The sequence below is a fragment of the Tinamus guttatus genome, unplaced genomic scaffold (assembly GCF_059628265.1).
Source record: "Tinamus guttatus ecotype Peru unplaced genomic scaffold, ASM5962826v1 Tinamus_guttatus_pri_ptg000307l, whole genome shotgun sequence".
Classification (NCBI taxonomy): domain Eukaryota; kingdom Metazoa; phylum Chordata; class Aves; order Tinamiformes; family Tinamidae; genus Tinamus; species Tinamus guttatus.
Genome location: NW_028288841.1, coordinates 2098188 through 2120506, shown reverse-complemented (window position 1 = coordinate 2120506; position 22319 = coordinate 2098188). Strand labels below are relative to the sequence as shown.

Here is a 22319-nt window from a genome sequence, read left to right as displayed (position 1 = left end):
CTCTGTGTTTATTTTCTTTATTGTTCTAAAGAATTGATGGATATGTTTTCAGAAATTTTGATTCAAGGCACAAATTAATATGTTCATAACTACTTTCCTTTTAGGAGTACCAACAATCGTATTCCACAATGAAAACAAGTGCTTCGCAAGTTTAACTCTATTTGTATAAAAACTGTTGGTTATGGGAAACCCAAGATACAGGAGTTGTTTCTTTACGCCAGCTTTGTGTTCACCTCAGCCACGTGTTTCAGTGGAACCCTGACTTAGCAGGTCATGATGAGATACCAGCTCCAAACCAATCGTAACACATCCAGTGCATTCTGAATTGATTCACTTTCAGAACCATGTTGTGAACTTGTGGGTTGGACTGCACCTTTCTAGGGTGCTTTTCCAAATCTTTGGAATCTTTGTTGTTGTTTTTTTGGGGTTTTTTTGTTGTTGTTGTTTTTAAAGATGTCTCCAGAATTCTGTTAAAATTCCTTGTGCGAGTTTTCTGCAAGAGAGAGTCTGAGAACAGACCAAGCAGGCAAAAAAAATAGGCCATCCCTTAAAGAAAAGTCAGACGAGGAACTCATGAGATATGCATGCTTCATCAATATTCACGAACAGTTTCTGTAGAATGTAAACTCTACAAAAGACAGCGTTTTCTTAGCTTTTAGGAAACATTTTTGTCTGAATGAGCAACTGTCAAGTGGCACAGTTGAAAAGATTTCTGCTGCAGAGAGATGAAACTGCAGCTCTTCAAACAGCATAGCTTATCTAGCGAAGCAAGCTGACACATAGTTGTCTTGGGGGTGTCCAAACCCAGGAAGGTGCCTACAGAGCTTCTTTGCAAATGGATTTGATAGTCTGGCATTCTCTTGGGCAACACAGTTTTTCCCTGTATATCAGAAATGTGGGAATTGTCATTCTGACAACTTGAAGAGTAAAGAACCCAAGAGGTTAACCTGAAGAAATAACATAAAATATTCTGCCATTAAAAAAAAAAAAAAAAAAAGCCTAGGCATGTTTTAATGCTGTGGTATTACTTCTTTGTTTTGCTTTCAAAACCTTCAAAACCTATTTTTTTTTGCCTGGCATTATGTCTGTTTTACAGACTCTTTTTTATATTTTTGTGGAGACTTCCCCTTACACAGTAGCTTCCTCTTGCCACCTTGTCTGGGTGAAGAGACACTGCCCTTTTTCTCCAGTGCATTGATAAACATTAGCACTTGATGCCTGATTCTGACAAAGGGCTGTCCATTTCAAGGAGATCAGGGTTAAGCTGATGGAGGTTGGGAAAGGGCTTCTGAGATAACCAAATTGCTGTTTTGATGGGGAGCTGGAAATTGCAGATTACATGAGGTGTTGCCCAGCCAGTCCTGTTTCTTCAGCTTCACTTCCATGTTATGAAGAAAAAGAAACCTAATGGTGAGAAAAATGAGAGAGAAGGAAAGAACTCTTTCAGCATAGCTGCTGTTCTTAGGTTTCCTCTTAATTTCAGTGCATTTGATTATAATGAGCAAAATTCTGGAGAGCTCTGGAGATCTCTAGTTACGTACAATCACTGGAGCAATTCATCAGTTGCAGACAAAACCCAGAATAGAAGCAGAGCATCTAGAATATGCACTGTCTTCCATACTGTGGTTTGTCAGAAGTATTTACTGAAATATTAGAATTATTTACTGAAATGGCCTGCTGCCAGTGAGACACCAGTGGGTCATCTCAGTCTTTTGGGGGGCTTAGTACTGTGAAGTACTAAATTCTTAGTACTTATGGGAATAAGAAGGTAAGAAGGTATAAGCAAAAGTATGAAAGGCATCTTTTGCAGTTGTTTTCTTTGCTTCTGAGCCAAAGTACTGTTTTTCTTGGATAATGTAGGATTCTTGTGTCACCCAGTAGCTCTGAAGAACATGCTGATAGAAGCCTAAATCAGAGCTTTCCAAAATATTTTGTGAATTTGAGATCTTTCATTGTGTGAAACTTCTCACTGTCCAGGGAATCCTATCCTGGCCCATGTGTCCTGAACAGCAACCAAAACTTATTTCCTCTTCCAGGAAGGCTGCGGTGGGTGCAGGAGGTATCGATGTCTGTGAATAGTGAATAGTTCATGCAGCTTCTGCACATGGCTTCTCCGGTGCTGTGTGGTTGTGGGCTAGGTTCTCTTGGATACAACTTTTGACTGCTGCAATGCTCCCATGCTCAGCATGTTTTGGCTCCTGCTTATGAAGAAATGCGCCCATCGTTCTGGGATGGAGCTGTGAAAGATCTGGCTGACTTGGCACAGTCATTTCCTCTCTCCCCTAATTGAAATCTGGAGAGCGCTGCTGATCAGTAGCAGTAAACTTTCTTAAAACTTTTTTTTTTCTTGAATTTCTCCAGCCGGGTTTGCCCTTATTGAAATTCAGATTTGACTTTTGGTTTCCCACCCTTGTTCTGTGTGAATAGGGCATAAATAGTGACGTGTCAAGACTCCATCTGCTGTAATCAACAAGGAAGGCCCAGCCTGATTTCTGCCTTCCCCAGGTCTCACGGTTTGATGTTATAGATCTTTAACATATAAGAACTGGTACTCCTGTGCCAACCAGGATTCAGGTACATTGCTATAACAGACTCTGAGACTAGTTGTTCGCAAGTTCCCATGCACTCCAACAGGCAGGATTAAGGCTTTTTTTTTCCTGCTTCAGGGCTTTCCTAAAAGTGGACTCATCTTGAACCAGGTTTTATGAACTGAGAATGTTTTATTCTTTGGTCATTCTATGATGCAAGTAATAAAATAGGCACTGTAGCTCTGGTCCTTGTGTTTGCAGATGAACCAAAGCAGGAATAGCCACAGAAGCTTTTCTTCTTCCCTTACCAAGAACAGTCGGGAAGGGGTAGACGAGGAGCAACATTTGGCTGCTGTGATTAGCTGGATTCACAGTCAAGGACAAAAATGACTTTCTTTGTGATAGAACTACCCCAAAACATGTTCTATAAAAACAAGTTCTATAAAATCATTGATCTTGATATAAAATTTCTTCCATGATACACCGTCCCTAGAGCTGTGAACCTGACATCTTTTTGTTACAATAGGTGTGTTCTTTCTGACAAATTACTGATTTATTGATTCAAAAGCTCTTGAGTATGCTAAAGTAGCTTGTTAGACTTGAGAGATACATATGCCAGCTTTGGTAATTCTGTGTATCTCTATTCTTGGCTCTGCTTGTTAGCTGGTTCCTTCCCTGGGAACAAGGAGCTTCATGCTCTGTTGATGGAGTGACTGTTGGGGCAGTGTGATGCTGCAATGGGTGCTACACCTCCAGCCATGAAAATCCAACTGAAAAATACTGGTTTTCATGTGCCACTCCCAAACTTCCCATTTAAGACTGTTTTTCCTTTGTCAGGATGCTAGTTCTTCCTTGCTGCTTACAGAGAAACGATTTTGTTGCTGTTGGGGGATGATTCATTAGCATGTGGTTTGCACTCGCAGGAAGCCGCATTCCTGATGCTCGTTTTACCAAAGCGAAATGCCAACGTCTTCCCTGGGCGAGCGCGCCAAAGGTGCCCTCCTGCCGGGGGGCTGCTGGGGGAGAGCGAAGGTGACAACCTGTAACACCCCATCGGAGGCTGACGGCCGGAGCGGCCTTTTGTCACCCGCACAGCAGGGCAGCCCTGCGCACGAGGCCGTGGTTTTCCAGGAGTCCCATCTCAAGGAGGGTGACGTGGCGGATCTCATGCAGCGCGGAGCTGATGCTCCAGTTCTTTGAGAAGTAGGATTATTCAGACTTTGAAATCACTCTTCTTATTGGGATTTCCTAGTAGCCAGTAAAGCTGGCAAATTGGAAAGCAGGAGTAGGTAAGAGCCAGTTAAAAATGCTAAGTGCATCGTGCAACTTCCTCCTGAGCAAATCTGCTCACGGGCTGCTCCTGCTCTTCTCCCCACTCTTACAGGAGCGTTCGGCCACCCGAGCAGCCCGGCAGCGTTGGGCTGGTTTAGCTCCCCGGCTGACAAATGCCAGCGCAGCGCTGGCCTGGGATCACATGGCAGGAATAGGTCAGCTGTGTTGTGAAACTGCACCTCTTGGGAGAGGTTTGGAGAGGTAATGAATGCGCTGCCAGCGTGTGAGCAGAGCCCTCTGCTCTGCAGAAGCAGCAGCCGTCGCCTGGTTTTTCTTAAGGGGTTATGCTGAGTGTCTGTACCCGTCAGTACCCTGGAATCCATGATTCCCTGCTGCAGCAAGACTGCTTATTGTGTTTTGGACTGACAGCTTGTCTGGGGGAAAAAAATAAAAAATAAAAAGAAGCTTTTGCTGCCTCTGTGGTGGAAGAAGTTGCATATTCTGCATGGGTAGTAAAGAGAGCCAGATGCTCTGGTGACGGTTTCTCTCTCGGTGGGAAAATAGAGCCCTTGATGTTGGCTCTGCTTGAGCTGCACGAGCCTGACCAAAGGCATAACGGCGAGTGACAGGCTGAAGGTCCGGCCGTGCATCCAGTGGCTGCGAGCTGTTCTGCACTAACAGAGCGGTCTGTTTTCTTCTGAAACAAATCAGCGCATGGAAGTAAAGCAGAACTTGTTGGCCCGTACCCTTGTAGCATGACTTTAAACATCTTGTTGCACTATTCTAGAGAGCGCTCAAATGCTTGGTCCATGCTAGCTAGAGCATGCTGGAGCTTGCCAGGAGTCCCTGTAGTGCAAGCAGATCTGCATAGAAACAGTCCTTGTCAGAGCAGTTTTCCCTCTTCCTGTTCCATTCCAATGTAGAACTTTCCTCTCTACACAAAGGCTTGGGAAGATGTTCCCCTTCTGCCCCAACCTTTGCTGTCGCAGCGTGTCTGCGCTTGCAGCTTGTCACTGCTTCTCCAGCTAAGTAAGTGGTATCTGCCCTTGTGTAACCTGCTTGTTGGCACTTAGCAAGGACCTTGAGCTCACCTGGCAACCCTGATCAGGACTGGAAGCTGGGCATCCATTAGTGATTAATCCTGTGACTCTCTGGTTTCGTCTTCTCTGGGCTGTGGTGACTAGATTGCTAAGAGCACAGGAGGTTGTTTGGGTACGTACATTCTTCATTACAACATATAATCTGTACTGCAGATACACCTTACTGACAAAACAGTATTATGTCTAATAGTTTGATGGGAACTGACTATTCCTGGGCTGTTCTTGTTTGTACAATGTATTAGTCTTTTAAAAAGTTGTAGTCCTAACCAGAGATTGGCCCTAAAAATATGCCAAACTTGACTTTTGTTTTGTTTTGTTTTTCCACCCAGGTATCGCATGCTGTTGCTAAGCTTGTATTAGTTAGTTTTCACTGGCAAATCTCAGAGATTTTGGAAAGGTAAGTACAAGTAGTCTTTGACTCTCTGTGCTTCATGGTTTTCCTCCACTTTTTTTGCAAGAATGCTCAGAGTATCCTACGGCTGTCCTTAGACACATGTCTTTGGACCTGAAATTAGGCTACACAGTCCATTCTGGGGAACGGAGGAGAAACACTTTTATTGAGACTATGCTGCCTATAAAGAAGTGTTAACAAGGAGGTGGTAGTGGTGGCAGATGCCTTTCAATTTGAGGAATTATCATCATGCTGGGAACCCTGTAGATGCATTTAGCCTAAACATTGGGATAACAGATTAAGAGCTGCATCTATAATTATTTACTTAAGCAAACATAAAGAGAACATATGTTCCATTTTGAATCTATTTCTAGTAAAAGTTCTGCTATTGAGAAAAAGCTGAACCATAAATCATAAAGCAATGCTAAACTCATGCTGATGTACAAGCTAGTAATAAATTCCTGATGATGCTTTTGCTCTTTTTGGGCATAAGAGGTGTCTCTTTTTTTCCCAATCTGCCTAGAATTTGGAGAGCAGCAGGAGATGATGTGAGGGAGCTAGAAAATGGTGCTGCAGCTCATTTGTCCTTCGGTTAGTGCTGAACTGCAGTGAAATCTGCAGGAGGAGGGTTCAGACTTTGCCCAAGTGTGTGCAGGAAGTGTGTCAGGAGGCACTGCTGCCTGGCAGCCCCTCCAGAACATACTGGCTCGGAGCTGAACATTGTCTGAAAATAGAGAGTGCATCAGTCTGACTCTCTGCCATGCCAATTTTGGCCCTGTTAGCCAGCAACTTTGTTCAGATGGCATTTGGGAAATGTTTTTTGTATGCATGTTGTTGCAGCACCTCTGCTAACTAGCATGTTGTGTGCTGCTTGGTTATCATGCTTCCTGCGACAGCCCTTCTCTAGGGAGTGTAGAGGGTGAGGTTCATTTGTAGCAGCTCTGAGCAATTCTGGGTGACTAATGAGATTTAAACAAGTAGAAGTTTGAGGAATGGTTTATTCCTAAAGCTCTGACTTTCCAAGTTGTTCTTCAATAGATCTAGTCCTCAAACTTCCGTCTTCCTGCTCTTGTGTTTGTTGTAGAGTGACAGTCTGAAATAATCCCCAATACAACAAAAAAGTGCTAGTGGGGATGGAGGCTTTACAAACTAGTCACAACAGAGGTTCTGCTCTCTCTTGTGGGAATTCATCGGTGAGTTTTTACCAGAGATATAAGCATTCTGCTGCAATGAAAACCTCAAGCACTGGAGCACATTTAATTCTTGTGCTGCTGATAGACAGCTTCGTATTCCTAAAGGAATGTTTGCCTTGTCCCAAGGCAAATGTTAATGGGATATTAGACTGTAGTCAGTGTGTGACCGAACTAGGAAATCTTAGTTTTTCCAATGCAGACAGAGGGTAGCCTCACTGGAGTGTGTTATCATAGGCTCAGGACTGATCTAGGAGTGAAAGTGTTAATGATGGGTAGCAATCTTATCTTCAAAAGTTATTTTTCTGGCTTAAAAACGGAGGGGGGAAGATTTTTAGAGAAATGCTGATCAAGGATAATAAGGACGATGTTAGTCTGTTACTGGGTAAAGTGTTATCTCTGTTTCTGATTTTGAAGAAACTATCAGGTTATTTTGATGATAGTTCAGCTTGCTCCATGAGCGAACTCACATAGGACACACACGTGTTTGCTCTCCTTGTTGAGGCCTTCACAGCCATTCACGCAGAGCCTATTATTTATTCAAGTGAGAAGGATCAATTCAACAAAGCAAGAAGCATCAGAAATTGATTTGATGATTCCTCAATTGCCCTTTCAGGCACAAGTCTAATGCTGCCCAGTTGCTAGTAGAAGCACGAGTTCAGCCCACCTCATCCAAACACGTAAGTATGCAAACTATTTTGGTCTGTCCCTTGGCAGAGACACCTTTGATCCACCTCATTCGAGGATTGCATTACTAATGGCGCAGTCTGTCCCACATTAACCTTTTGCAGACTCAAGACCTTGCATCCCAACTCACTGTTTCAGCTTTTTCAATGAGAGCACATTCAAGAGGTATCTAACATAATGGCTTTGCTATTGTCTTACAGTTAATGTGCAAGAATTGCTTGCCCTCTAAGAGAGTTTAAATATTGTAGAGCCTCAAGAAAATTAAGATCATTTTTTGGCGTGAGTGATGCTACAAAATGGAAAGAGCTGAGCATGTGGGCCTGGATACTTCTTCCGAATTCACTCTCTTTTAAGAGGCGCTCTAGGGAAGTTCTGGCTGCACAGACTGAACAAACTTGTTTGTGACTGAAACAGATTTTTTTTTTTCCTGGGGTGCCTGAGTTTGCTGCATTAGAGTGCTTGAGGATGCTTAAGCCAAATCTTTCAGTAATGTTCCTGCTGAGCCAGACAGTGGTGATATTTGAACCAAAAACTTGTGTTTTGCAGCTAGGGCTATGCAGATCTTTGGATACTTTTTTTCATTTAAATAGAAGTTTGCTATTGCTTGTTTACAACAGAACTTGCTCACAGCAGGTGTATCAGTCTTCTCAACAGTTACCCCGGAGGAGATTGCCTTGTGTCAGATTTTGAATGATAAAATATTACACCAAAGAAGGAGTCTTTGGGGTAGGAGACAGAAGAAAGGTGGGGGGGGAGGGGAAATGGGAGAGAGGCTTAAAAAAGCCTAAAAGGCCTCTTTGGCATCTGAGCTGACTTATCACTAGCAGAGAGTGAAAGCAGTTAAACAGCTGGCAGGAGTAAGCTTTAAGGACTCAAACTGTAATCTGCCTAGATTCCCAGAAAAGATCTTTGCTATCTGACACATCTGCAAATGAGTCCTGTTCACACTCTTTTTGAGTTTTGTCTGGTTCTTTTATCTGCTGTCACTTAAGTATCCTCTGTTGCAATAGTGACTCCATAAGAAGAAAAGATCTTGAAGTTCAGATTTGATTTAAGATTTGACAAATGTGGTTTGGTGGAAAATTAATTTCAGGCTTTCTGTACGATCTCTTAAGACAAGTTGCTGAGAGCTTCAGCTCCTAATGCAGAATGACGATTTTTGAGGGGCACTTTAGGGCAGATTTTCCTACTGAATAACTGTACAGCAGCTAAATCTGCAGGCAGAAGCCATAGTGATGAGCCCAGAGGGACAGAGTACAAAGTGTTTGCTGTTCACATTGAGCAGTTGATCTGCACAATCACCTAGTCATTGCTGACTTGATGAATCTTGTTCTGGTCCATAAGTGATGCTGCTTAGAACAAAGTTGCTTTCTTTCCTTTCTTCATGCAGTCATGTTATAAAACGTGCTGTGCTGGTCACGGGGCTCTTGTGCTGCTGCTGCTCTGTGAGCATCTCTGGCACATAGTGATACGCATGGAGGCTGAGGGCTGTCTCACACAGGCCTCCCAAAGGGTGGCAGAAGTTTAAACAGATGAAAAAAGATTATGTGGCTTCTCTATGCTCCAGCTTCTCTCCTGCTTGCAACTTTGTAGAGCATTGTCTTTGATGCTGTGCTATACCTAGTTCTTCATCTCCCAGGGGTGGGCAAGGATGTGTTAAGGACCAGCTCTGTTACCTAGCGATGAGTTACTAGCGAAGGGGAGATTCAGACCAGTGCAATGGAGTGTTTCCTTATTCTTCAAACTGAGAATTAGTATGTATGAGAAAAGCAAATCTGAGTTCTGGGTAGTGCCAGATGGAGGCAGGAGCTGTGCGGTGGCTGTGAATCTGTTGTGCTTTATGAAGTGAAAGAGGCCCTTGAGAAGGACCGACCGCCGGGGCAGTGTAGTACCCCAACACACCACTTGCTTGCGAGGCTGTTCTGGCCTGGACCTCACCTGAGACATTGACACAAGGTGATAGTGGTTGTGAGGGGGGTGAGAATGAACTGCTTTTTCGTTGTAAACTGAGTTGTGTCTCTCCTAGGCAATGGTACATTCCTCTCATCACTGCGCAGTGTGCATGCAGTTTGTCCGGAAGGAGAACTTGCTCTCTCTGGCTTGTCAGCACCAGTTCTGCCGCAGCTGTTGGGAGCAGCACTGCACAGTGCTCGTCAAGGACGGTGTCGGAGTTGGTGAGTTCAAGGAGGGTGTGGATCTGTGTTCAGTGTGTTGACCTTGGTGAAGATGAGGGGCTGAATCACCGTAAGAGCATCACAATAATGAGAAAATGGAGGATGGAATAAGTCTTTGTGGCAAACTACTTCTATCCTTAACAGCTTCAACTAGTTGTGTGACATGAATAGTGGCACACTGTCTGTAGAGTGTTATTCTTGCCTAACAGAATCTGCAAGTCCATAGATCTATTTGATGCTCTTTCTCCCCTTTGTGATTTCAAGGGCATGACTGTAACAAATTGCAAGTTACCAATCTGCTGTATTTTGAATTTGCATCTCTCATGGTGTCTTTGGAGTGTTTGTGGATGCAAACATCCGTTTCCTTTTTGTTGAGTAGAAGCCAATAGTTGCCAGAGTTGTCGTATCCTGTCCTTCGTACTGGCTTGACAGTAACCTGCAGCTTTCTACTTTAAGTGTCTGACCTTGTGAATACTGAGTGAGGCACTTACTGGTCTTGGATGCACTTGTGCCCTGTCATCTTTCAGTGAATACAGTTAGGCTTCAGCTTTTCAGCAGCCCTGATAGATTTATTTCACAGTTGTGCCCCTCTTGACACAACAACAGATGGCACCTAGGAAACTGTGTTGGGTGCTCTCTGTGCGTACGCTCCCTGGTACATGCTGCACTGTGCTAAAACGTTGCTTTATCTTTGCAGGGGTCTCCTGCATGGCTCAGGACTGCCTGCTTCGGACGCCAGAAGACTTTGTGTTTCCATTGCTGCCTAGCGAGGAGCTGAAAGACAAATACAGACGCTACCTCTTCAGGGACTATGTGGAGGTACTGGCTCTTAAACCACCCTGAGTCAATTATAATCACCAATGACTTGCAGAAATTTTGTTTGAAGCATCTTGCATCTCTGATTAGAAATGCAGTAACTGCAGCAAATTTGTCTCTGATAAACATGATGTGGCTGCTGCTATAGGACAGGGCTCACTGACAAAATACTCTAGCAGGTTGCCAAAGTAGATTCTGCTCTAAGGTCACCCAGGAACTTCTTAGCTGCTGCTTGGCTTCTGTCCTGAAGCAGTTTCTGAATATTGCAGCTGAGAACTTAAAACTTCAATCTGAATTTTAAGGTTTTCCTTGTTCTCCCGTAGATATTTTAGGTTTTGAAAAAATAAGTGCTTCATCACAGTGCAGTGCAGCTATATTGGCTTGATTTATAACATTTTGCATGAGTTTTATTGAAACTGAAGAAGAAATTATTAAGGCTGAATGTGTAGGAAGTATTTTGGTGAGTGGGAGCAGTGAAGAACGTTAAAGCAGCAGGGGCAGTGTGGAAAAGCAGTGTCACCTGTCTTCAATAAGAGAGTCTTTGGAAAGGAAGACTCCCCACAAGAGCAGATGAGTGCATTCAGGGACATAAGGCAAGGATGGGGAAGAGCTCAAATGTAATAAACATGTTTGTTCAAGAGTGTCTTGGTGAGGCTGTTGGATTGTGTTATTGTGGATATGAATTTTCTCCCTCTCCTGGAGAAGCTGTAAGTACCCAGTACTCCCTTTCCTAACATGGAAGAGGTCTGTATGCTCTGTTAGACAGCATGTAGTGACAGTTTTCATGGTCTTTTTCAATAAGAAATACTGTCTTGTATGTTTTTGAGATAGGAGTGGTTAAACTTCTAGTTTATAAACTTTTAAAACTGGTTATGTTCCTTCTGAAAATACACTGCTAATCTTACCACCTTGCTGTGTTTGCAGAGCCATTATCAGCTGCAGCTGTGTCCTGGTGCAGATTGCCCTATGGTCATACAGGTACAGGAGCCGAAAGCCCGGCGAGTGCAGTGCAATCGTTGCAATGAGGTCTTCTGGTAAGAAGGAGAAAAGGTTAAAGATCATGGGGGAAGTGTGTGCTGTCCTCAGGGCTACTCCATCTGCTTGCCAACAGATTCAGGGTGTGGAAGTATCTCAAATGCATTGCTGGAGTTTTGTAACTTGAGTTATCTTGAGTAATTGGACACTCAGGATCTGACTTCTTCGGGTGATCAGCCCTCCCCCAGCTCCTTGTGCTACTTAGGAGGTAGGTGTTCTGACAACCCAGAAAGTCGTGACTTGAGTAAACCAGGAGTTACAAATCTTGCCTTCTCTTAATTTAATTAGGTTACAAATACTGGTAAAGAGATTCTGGTAGTAGATATGAAGGCCTCGCAGTTATCAGTTGGTAGTTTTGAGATTTTTAGTTTATTACACCAGAGTGCCTGATGTGTTTTGAGGCTGGTGTAAGCCTCAAACATTTGCCTGTTGGATAGGAAGCTTAATGAACCATGTCTGACTTCAAGCATATACAGGACTGAAAAGAAAAAAGAAAAAAAAAAAAAAGAAAAAAGAAGTTTGTAGTAAAAACAGGACTGCTGGAATGTCTTCTACTCTTGGGTCTCTAGAATCACTGCTGCTGAAAATGTTTGGGGAGTTCAGTACAAGGAGGGCTAGAGCCCAGCTTCCTGGTGTCTCCATGCAGATAGCTGTCACTCACGAGGGACTGTTAGAATTATGCTGAGACAGGAGCATCATGCTGTATCCATCATCAGATTTAGTGCACTTGTAAAGCTCTTGTATATGCCAAGACTCCTGTAGTCACCTTAGAGCAGATATAGGTAGGAAGGTTAGAGAAGACTTCTGTAGGAAGGAATATTTTAGCCTTCAGGCTTATAGCTTTTGTCAGAGAAGGCTTCAATTCACTCTCATCCTGACATAGGTTTCTGTTTGAGAAGGTGGGCTTCAGTGGAGCACTAGCCATGCAAGCACTGCCTTGGTCTTTGCACTCTAGCACTCCACAAGTACATTTGTGTTCCTTGCCCCTCTTGGTATTTAAGATTTTGATCATCAGAAAAGATTTAATTCTTGAGTAGCATCCTTCAAAATTGACATCTCCCTTTTTTTTTTTCTTTTTTTTTCTTTTCCTATAAAGCTTCAAGTGTCGGCAGATGTACCACGCACCCACAGATTGTGCTACCATTCGGAAATGGCTCACCAAGTGTGCAGACGACTCCGAAACAGCCAACTACATCAGTGCTCACACTAAAGATGTAAGGAGAAGACCGCATGCTCTCTCTTGCCCTGGGAAGCAAGATACAATTCTATATGGACTTAGCGCTGTGTCCTGCTTTGCCAGACAGCGAATCCCTCCTTTAGGGACTGTGATATTACACAGCTGAACACCTTGAGAATACTTTGTGCAGGAAATCAGCTGCCCTTCTGGCCAGAGTGCCACAGGGATCCCTGAGGACTTGGCGGTCCTTATTGCAGACTGGTGCGGTGTGAAAATCATTGCCAATCAGGTGTGCTGCCCTCCCCCGGGCTGAAGGCAGAATTGTGGCTGCCTGTAAACAGTGCAGAGACATATTTAAAGGGGGAAGAGGAGAGCAGAGCTATTATCAAATAATTCACCAGTGTTCTTTACATTTGGACGATTGTGTGGAGTTCTGTGAATTGGAAGGTGCAGGAGATTTTGCAAGGATGGCAAAAGGGGATGGCAGCCTCTGTGAATATGACATTAGGACACTTGTAGTAAATTTAGATTCGTAAAAAAGAAATAGTATTGTAGTTGTGCAAGAAATCGTATTGCAGTGGTATCTACCTGCAGAATTTGTAGCCCTTAATTAAGATTAGATATTCTTTTACAGATATAGCTTTTATTCTCTAGATTAGCTGTCTGCAGATTGGAATGTTAAATGTCATTTTGGAACTTTGTGGCCTGACTTAAAACAGTTCTTAACCAGCTGGCATTCGTTTTACCATGGCTAATGACAATTGTGACAGTGCTGATTAGCCACAAACTTAGGTTTTGTTAGAAAAGTGAATACTTAAACTAGAGATACTAAATTCCACTCCTTCTCTGGAGAAGGTGTCAACATGTTACGATAGGGCTGTTGCTGCTATGCTCTTTTGCAGCGGTGAGGTTCTCTTGCATGGAGGATTGTCCTGGCGTGCATTTTACTTGCCACTAAAATTTTTAAAAGCCATAAAACTTTCTTCTTTCTTGGTACTTTTGCAACCCCTCTAAAAAATGTAACAGAACTTGACACACCAAGGCACCAATGGGCTCCTGATGGAGCAAGAAGTGTGTGGCTCTCACTGTGCTCAATCAGAATCTCTGCTAACTGTCCTCCATTAGCGGCTGCTGAAGGCGAGATGCAGAGCTGATTTATCTTGTAGTGTAAATAGCTGTGGAAGCTGAAGACATTATATTTTTATGCCCGAGAAACTGCTAAATGGTAACTTGGTGAGACCTTTGATTTTACGTGTAGTAGGAACCAACAAGGGAATTACATTTTTTGAGCCAGCAATCCTGTGTTGCAGTACACCATCCCAGGCCTTCTGCATCCCTTTTAAATGGAGCTGTCAGGAATTGGTGGAAGAGGGGTGTCTACATTCTCATATTCTCACATACACATACATATATTAAAAAAAAAAAAAAAGGGGGGGGGGGCAAAGGGAGGGACAAATAATCATGCCAGTGCTGCTGTTCTCCAAAAGGTTGCCGGAGAGGCTTGATCTAACAAATATCTCTGTTTTCCCAGTGTCCCAAGTGCAATATCTGTATTGAAAAGAATGGAGGCTGCAATCACATGGTGAGAAGCTCCCTGAATACTTCAGATCCTCCTTGTTCTTAGCAGAAATTTTTCCTTTCACTAACCAGTGCCTCCCTTCTCTTTCAGCAATGCTCCAAATGCAAGCATGGTAAGTAGAAGGATTTGGAAGCCGTTTTCTCACCACTTTTTAGTGACAATGTTCTTTTCTTTTTTTATGATATAAAGAGCAATTGTGAATGTCGACTGAAATATCTTTACCTCTAGTAAAAGGTGAACATGATACTAATTATAGACTTGTGTGTGATTGTTTTATGTTTTCCCACTGGCTGTGATCTCAGCTGGGTTCTGATTCAGTGCTGTTTTGGCTCCCTCTCCCTGACAGGTCCATTGTATAAAGAAGTCTCCATCTCTGTCACAATGTTAAGAACAGAAACCACCACAGAGGGAAATTAAATGCTTTACATATATATGGACTTGTCATCAGTTGAAAATACTGGCAGAACTGAACCATTTATTTCTGTTCACTGGTGGAAAGAATGAGTCCTAACTCAGATGAAACTGCAGAAGGATTTGTGAATTGTTTTGGTTAACATTATGTGTTTGACTCTTTCATCCACCCCTATGCAAGTAACACCTCACTGATTTTACTGGCAGAATTCATTTCTGTTGTCTTGGAGTGAGATGGCTTGTATTCAAGCCCTCTGTGTTAAATGTGCCACTAAGAAATATTCTAATCTCAGAACCTTACTTGGAAGACGTATAAAGTTTTCTGTCCTCTCTCATTTCCTTTGCTTTGGGGTTCGCAGCAGCATTGGACGTGATTTGATGGAGCCCTGTGGCAAGGGTGAGCAAGCGAGTGCCAAGATACCATGGTGACTGGCACTCAGAAGGCTGATGGACTCTGGAAATACCAGTTTCAGTCTCATTATGAGAGACACGAGTGATTCCTATTGTAACAATTTCATCTCCATCTTTTTTCCTTCCTAGCAGAATACTTCCCAGCCTTGAAATCAGGAAACTGCCATGCAGGTTTCACTGTTGTTTCACTCTCTCTCTTCCACTTTTTCACAGTTCAGTGGCTTCTGACTTGAAGTGTCATAAACCACTGATATCTAAAGTTATCAAGGTAGTTACTTTCTCCTTAGGAGAGAGGAGGGCAGACTTTCTTTTGCATGAATTTGTTCACTTTTGGATTGGATTGTTCATATTTAATTCAGCCAAAGATTCGTGTATGGCAGTATGCCAGTAGTGTGGAGGATGTAACTCGCAAGTAAGACTGCTGCCTGCCTCTTCTGTAATCTGGTGTGACAGCCTGTGCAGAGAGCAAGTACTGTTCTGCATACTGGTCCAAGCCTCTTGGGGAGCACAGAATGCAGCACTTCAGGGTTTATTTCCGTACTTGCACAGGAGGCTGTAAAGCAAAAACCTTCAAGCCGAACTGGTATTTTTGGCTCACCTGTTGCATTCTGTTATGCAAGATGTGACAAAATACTTGTTTCTCAGCTTAGCAGAAATATCTGAAAGCAGATGGGCTGTGTCTACTGAAGCTCTTCCTTCTTAGAGCTGTTTTTTTCCTTCCGTGTATCACCAAGTTTGTTTTGCTGTTTTCTGCAGACTTCTGCTGGATGTGTCTGGGAGACTGGAAGACTCACGGCAGCGAGTACTACGAATGCAGTCGGTACAAAGAGAATCCTGATATTGTAAACCAGAGTCAGCAAGCACAGGCCAGGGAGGCCCTTAAGAAGTACTTGTTCTATTTTGAGAGGGTAGGAGACATCTCTTTGGCCAGAGCTGCTGTAGCCTTTTAATGCTCCCTGCCTGGTGCAAAGGTCATTGCCAGCAATCTCCGTGCAAGAAACTGCCCAAAGAGAATCTGTGCAGAATTTTCAGGCCTTATTCTTTTTTTAACTCAAAATCTTCCCGTGTGAGTCTAATCCAGCCAGTAATGTTCTCCACAAAGCCAATCATATTCATTCCCATGTTTCCTTAAGTTAGAGAAAATCAGTGCTACCCATGTGCCACTGTATTGTCTTCCTGCAAAATGAGTGCTGCTGTAGGAAAAAGATATAGATAGATATTATTCCAGTCATTCCCTTTCAGCATCAGGAAACTTCAGAATTCCTTCTATTTTGTCTTTATAGAGGCCAAGAATTAAACTCTGCCATATTCACAGCTCTACTGGTGACAGTAAAGTTTTCGTAAAATGTCCTGTTTTTTTTTTTTTTTTTTTTTTAAGTTTTTAGAATCTTTTTAGTGAAGCAGTTAAAGCCTCTGTCTGCTCAGCAGAGTCAGTGCAGTGACTCAGGCCAGACAGTGCAATTCTAAAGCAGCTTCTATAGAAGAGAATGGGGTAGATGGTCAGTGCTGCTGCTTCTCAGTGCACTTGTTTCCACGTTAAAGTGAGTTTATTCTTCATGCCATGAGCCAAGTCTTGTGACAAAATAAATGTGTTCATTCTCAGCTCTCTAAACCAACAGGCCTTGGGAAATGGCCATGTTTACAATCTGTGCATGGATGTCGGAGTTGTTCACTGAGCCCGCATTAAATGTAAATTTAAACTCTTGACCTTTCTGTAGAAGCCCTTTAAATAGGGGACTCACCGTTACTTTCCATCTTGTTAGTCAAAAGTCAGTGCATGAGCAGAGGGCATTTCCACTCTGAGAAGCTGGGTTTGATCCCTGTTTTTTGCTGCTGTCAGTCTGTGGTATTTAGCCTCCACTAGCTGCTGCTGGAGGGGGTGCCTTGCTCTTCCTCCCCACAAAATGTCTTGCCTTGCTGGACTCCTGCCCCACTACAGTTTTTGCTTGCTAGAGCTTGTGCTTTTCCAGCAGCAGTATTCTGGTCTCATGCCATTTTTTTTTCTTTCCTCACCCCTCCTTTGCAGTGGGAGAATCACAATAAAAGCTTGCAATTGGAGGCACAGACGTACCAACGAATCCAGGAGAAAATCCAAGAAAGAGTTATGAACAATTTGGGAACATGGATAGACTGGCAATACCTACAAAATGCTGCAAAGCTACTTGCAAAGGTGGGTAGTTTGGGCTTGTTTAGCACAGCGAAGAAAATCTACAAAATGCAAAATTGACAATATGAAGTGAGAGGAGAGGGTTTTGAAAGTTATGGGTATGTGGGACAGTACATCTGGTCTAGGACATGAGCCAGCCAAAAATCATCTGGAATTGGCCTCTGTGAAGTTACACTTTTAACTATCCATCCTTCGAAGGAAAGGGTAAGAAATTTCACCATGAGATGTCACCCTTGTCAGAATGGGATCTCCTTTGTTGACAGTGGTCACCCAAATGCAACTGCTCTGACTTATAAGTCTGAGATTTTTTTTCTTCTTTTCTTTCCCCCCAATCCCACAATAGTGTCGTTACACACTGCAGTACACATATCCATATGCCTACTACATGGAGTCTGGTCCCAGAAAGAAACTGGTAAGTTAGTTTGCTCTTTTTTGACTGGTAGTATCTTGACATGTAGTTGGCAGGTTATTGGACCAAAGTTAGTTGCCACACTTTTCAAATGTTTGTTAAGGGGAGGAGAAAAAAAGATGCCTCATCTGATATCACCTTGTTGAATAAAAGTATTTTGCTGTTGGTTTGGTGGTTATGTCTCACTTCAAAAACCTACTTTACAGATTCCATAAGTGTATTAGAGCTATTATTACGTAATGCAAAAATTACTGTTTTCAAGCTGTTTGAAACCTGTCAAACCTACAAATCTGTCATAGCTCTGGATTGCCACAAACAGATATGTGGTCTTGGTCACTGCTTTCTGTCAAAGCAAGAGCGTTATCAATAAAGGGCTGCCTGTTTGGGAGACCGTCCAAAATGAGTAATAGAAAGTCAGCTGGGGTGCAGAGAATTCATGGAAGCACTCTGCCTTGAGAAGTCTCAGCCTTCAAACTACACGCTATTTTTTACTGGGAAATTACCAGAATCTCTAAGTGCTGAGCTGCTTTTTTATTTTATTGAGTTTGGGTACGGATAAGAAGGATAAATACAGTTTTCCTCTTAACTTAGCAGCTCAGTCATCTAATATGTTTTGTTATTTTCCCAGGGCAGCCTTGTATTTACGCAAACAAGATTTATGGTTAGACTATCACACTGCTCTGGACCGTGTTTCATGTGAAGAGCTGCTGGAGGATGATTTTTCCATCTTTGAATCAGGGTGTAGCTTTGCCACTTGTGCTTTTTGATTCCTGCTGTCAGTTCCTTGCTGGCATGGAGCATCCCATAGTCTGGACATGTCCAAAAAGAGTCCTGAATTCACTGGACATACTAGTCCAAGAAGAGATTGCTTCTTTGACTTAGTTATCCAGTAAAATAGTTACCAGAATTTTCCATAGGGTTGTGTGCATTCAATCAGGCTGTGGACAGATGTTCTCCTTGGATCCGACTGCCTCTGGAGCAAATGGCCCTCGGCTCTGCCTCCAGAGCTCCTCCTGGGAGAATTTTGTGACCCATTTCTGGCAAAATTAGCTGAGCTAGTAGCTATTTGTCACTCGTGCTTTTTCAGACTGACATGCTTAATTTTGACTGATGCAAGGTCCTCACATGAGAAACTGGAAGGGTGATAATGTGTAGCTGAGGAAGAATAACTGAAGGTTAGACAGGGAGGAGGCACAAACCTGCCCTGTTAGCACAGCTGTCAGCAGAATGCTTTTGTCTGTACTTCAAACATAGCTTGTGGTATGAAGCTGCTCCACTAAACTTGTTTCTTGTTGCTGTGTTAATTGTGCTGTTTGCAGTTTGAATACCAGCAAGCCCAGCTGGAAGCCGAAATTGAAAATCTCTCGTGGAAGGTGGAACGAGCAGACAGCTATGACAGAGGGGTGAGTTTTCTGTTAGCCAGATTTTGTTAGGGTCGGGCCTCTGCAGGCTAAGGCAGGTAAGGAAGGACCCTCAGAAGCAGTCTCTGCTGTTTTTTTCTGTAGGCAGCAGATGTTGCAGGGGCAGAGAGCTCACTCGCTCATAGGAGGGGAGGAGGGCTACAGTTAGTCCTGAGGAAGTGAAATGGGCCCAGTAGAGCTCTGGAGGAAGCTACATTCAGCCCTTTGATTAAGAGCCAATTCCTTAGCTTTTTAAGACAGAGCGGGAGCTGAGTAGCTGCAGAGGGAGCCCTTCTTAAGAGCAAGGTACAAGTCCTTGTGATCCAGAATACATGTGTAGCATGAAGATGGGTAGTTCTCAGCATAGAGCTGAGTGTCTCCCTGAGGAAAAAGAACCCTTCTCTGGGAAGTTCACACTAACAGTTTCTCCCTTGTTTTTTTCCAGGACTTAGAGAATCAGATGCACATAGCAGAGCAGAGACGGAGGACGCTGCTGAAAGACTTCCATGATACATAAGACGGGAGGAAGTGACAGTGCAGGGGTGAGAGCAGCGAGTGAAGTGATGGCAGCTTCACCGTGATAAGCAGGCACTGCCTCTGGGAGAACATGGCCAAGGACAAAGCCACCCCTCCCCTTGCAAGTCAGACACATGCAAACACCACATCTTAGTCCAGTTTGTTCTCTTATCTTTCTGTTTCTGTTTCTGCCAGGCTAGAGGCCAGAGTTCAGATTGGCATATTTCCTGGGACATTTTCCCTCCTGCCCTTGATGGTTTCAGAAGGGAAGGGAGGTTTTCTCTGAATGGCTGTTAATAGTATTAGATTATTACAATTTATGTAATTTTCAACGGTTGTACAATTATACAAACAAACCTTAGAATAAGACACAACCCTTTTTAAAAATAAATTGGCAGTGGAGTGTTTTTCCTTAATCTGCTTGTAAATTTAATGGGCTTTTCCCCCTTCTCCCTCTCCCCGCCTCTGACCCAAAAATCCTCCCAGGCACTGAAGGAGGTTACAAAGTAACTCAGTTAGATTTCCTGATCCTCCTCTAACCAGGGCTTTGTAGCATTGGCATTGCATGGGGAGAGTGGCTGGTGTTAAGAGTGGCTGCTGCTGTGTCTGACCTGACAGTACCAGCAGTGGCTGCAATTTAGTGCAATTACACGGGGCATCTCTCGTAAATCAGCTGTGCAAAATCCTGCTATGTAAACAGAAGTGAAGAGAGGACTTGTAGGAGAGAGACCAGGTTAAAGCTGGGGGATATGCCTTGAGGCAGGTCAGATTCTTGCATTTGATGAATCTTAGGTCTTCCATGTAGATTTTTGCTTTACTTTTTTTTTTTCTTTTTTTTTTTTTTTCTGGGGAGGGCATTGTATTGCCAAAGTGAGTGACAAGGGCATAGTAGCATACTGTTGTTAATCAACGCTTGGGACTTTTGCAGAATGAAGCAATCCGTGTTATAACAGTGCCATACAACCTGGTAAAGATTATCTGTGCTTGCTGGGTAACATGGTTGAGAAAAATTGTTCACATTCATCAAGGTGAAACTAATTGCCACTACATCATGAGGAGGAAAGATGATGTACAACACGCTCCCTGGCACATGTTGGCAATGTGGACAGGCACTTGAAAACAGGTGCACTGCTTGTGCAGAGCCAGGCAGAAAATTAACTGGCAAAATTAATTTATTTGTATATTAGTATTGATGCTGGTGGAGACTTATCAGAAAATTGATTGTTAGGAGCATGTGGAGCTTTTTTATTAACATTCTTTTTCTAATGTAAAATATACACTAAAATAAAAATGTGAAAACCCAGTTCATGTTAGCAGGGGCTTAACGTGAAAATGGTTACTTAAATGCTGATGCTTGCCTGTTGTGGGAAGCAGGTCCTGTGTTAAGATTTCACAGACACATGTGTTACCTACGCGAGGAATATGTTGTATGCAGAGCGGAGCTGGAGTCTGATGTGAGGAAACCTTCACTTCTCTGGAGAAGTCCCGGGTTCCCTTCAATGCCACATCTGGAGGCACTGCCTTTGGTGCAACTCTGCACTCTCATGTTGTTCTTGCACAATGTCATTTGACAAGGATTAAACTGGAGGGGGGAAAAGTCCTAAATACCTACTTGTTAGAATAAGCTAACTCTGCTGTTGAAGCCATTTCTCATCTACCCGAGATGAGACAGGTATTTGCAGCATGTGTAGCTGGGCAGGTAGAATTTAATGAGAGAGGTTTATGAGTTTAAAAGAGGAAGAGATGTCATATGGACTGATGCTGTGACCGTTCCCCTCTCTAGGCTGGAGCCACGGATATAGGTATTTCCATGGTCCAGGAACCAGCCCCTCATCTCATTCCCTCCTCTGCTCCTATCAGCAGCCTCTTTGCGGCCTCCTTGAAATATATCCTCTCTCTTCCTTTCCAAATGATTCCCAAAGACAGGGATGCTGGATAGGGGAAAGCATGAGCGTGGGAGTGGGTTTGCTGTGTATCCAACAGTTTACACTGTCTAGAACTAATGTGTAAAATATTCTTAAAAATGTAATGTGCAAGGTACTAATGTAGGATTACAAACTGGTGTTTGTGTAACCTAAAAGTAACTAGCTAACACTCAGTCTCTTTGCAGAACAGGTCTATGGAGTTTCCTGATCCTAAAGAGCTCTTGCTGGTGTTACATAGCTGTGTGTCCTTGAGCTACATGAGAAGGGTTTTTGTCCCTTGCTCTCCTTCCCACCCTCTCCTGTGCCCCCACAAAAATGCTTTGCTAAGAATCCTTGTTTGTACAAAAACTAGGCCAAATAGCTGCATCCAAATTTACTGAACAGACTGCTGAGGTGCTCGGCTGAGAACAAGAATACATACTGCATCAAGTGATCCCAATTTTTTGAAATTTCTTGAAATTAGAGCTTTGTCAACAGTTTTATTTAACATTCCCCCTCTCCCACACGCCCTTTAACCAAGGCTGTCAATGCCCCGGGTTGCAGCATGGACCCTCTCTCTGCACTTGTGGGGAAAACACCAAGACTTGCTTGGGCAGCCCGGGCAGGGTGACTTCTGTGCTGGAGTCGTGCAGAAAGTCGCAGACTCTGACATGAAACCTGCAGAGCTCGGGGATTGTTGGCTCTTTGGATGGAGGGGTTGATGCTGCACGAGGGGCAGGTGACAGGCGGAACAACAGGTTCCTGATGTCAAGCAGAGGACCTTTTTTTTTTTTTTTCCCTCAGCTGGGTACACAGCCTGTTTAGGAATGGAGGTGATTAGCAAGTGCTTTGTGGGCCAATAATTCAGAGGTACGAGTTTCCCCGGGCTGTGTTGCTGCTGCAGCTGTGCAGTGTTTGTGCCCTTTTTTCTTTTCGCTTTGGCTCCTGTTCCTGCACTGCCCTCACGCCTCCGCTCTCATTTCGGCTTCGAGCGTTAGCGCATGGCCTGCCTCACCTCTCACCGTCCTCAGGCTTCCCAGACTGTAACAAAAAGTTTTCTACTGACTACACAAACTGCATGACTGCTGCTCTGCACCGAGCAGCAGGAGGTTTCTGTACTATAATCTTGCACTCTTCAATTTTAGACTTTCT

At 43.5% G+C, this 22319-nt stretch overlaps 1 protein-coding gene across 1 annotated transcript in view; it reads left to right on the top strand.

The window, feature by feature from the left end:
* Positions 1 to 20566, top strand: part of ARIH2 (ariadne RBR E3 ubiquitin protein ligase 2) — a 32727-nt gene extending 12161 nt beyond the window's left edge. The window contains exons 3-15 of the mRNA XM_088528243.1: positions 5230 to 5297; positions 7098 to 7161; positions 9195 to 9342; positions 10040 to 10161; positions 11083 to 11192; positions 12290 to 12407; positions 13902 to 13952; positions 14040 to 14061; positions 15528 to 15679; positions 16798 to 16941; positions 17282 to 17350; positions 18667 to 18750; positions 19193 to 20566. Coding sequence (XP_088384369.1) covers positions 5230 to 5297; positions 7098 to 7161; positions 9195 to 9342; positions 10040 to 10161; positions 11083 to 11192; positions 12290 to 12407; positions 13902 to 13952; positions 14040 to 14061; positions 15528 to 15679; positions 16798 to 16941; positions 17282 to 17350; positions 18667 to 18750; positions 19193 to 19264 — 1224 coding nt within the window. The 3' untranslated portion in view covers positions 19265 to 20566. The remainder of the gene's footprint in view (positions 1 to 5229; positions 5298 to 7097; positions 7162 to 9194; positions 9343 to 10039; positions 10162 to 11082; positions 11193 to 12289; positions 12408 to 13901; positions 13953 to 14039; positions 14062 to 15527; positions 15680 to 16797; positions 16942 to 17281; positions 17351 to 18666; positions 18751 to 19192) is intronic.
* Positions 20567 to 22319: the final 1753 nt, after the last annotated feature.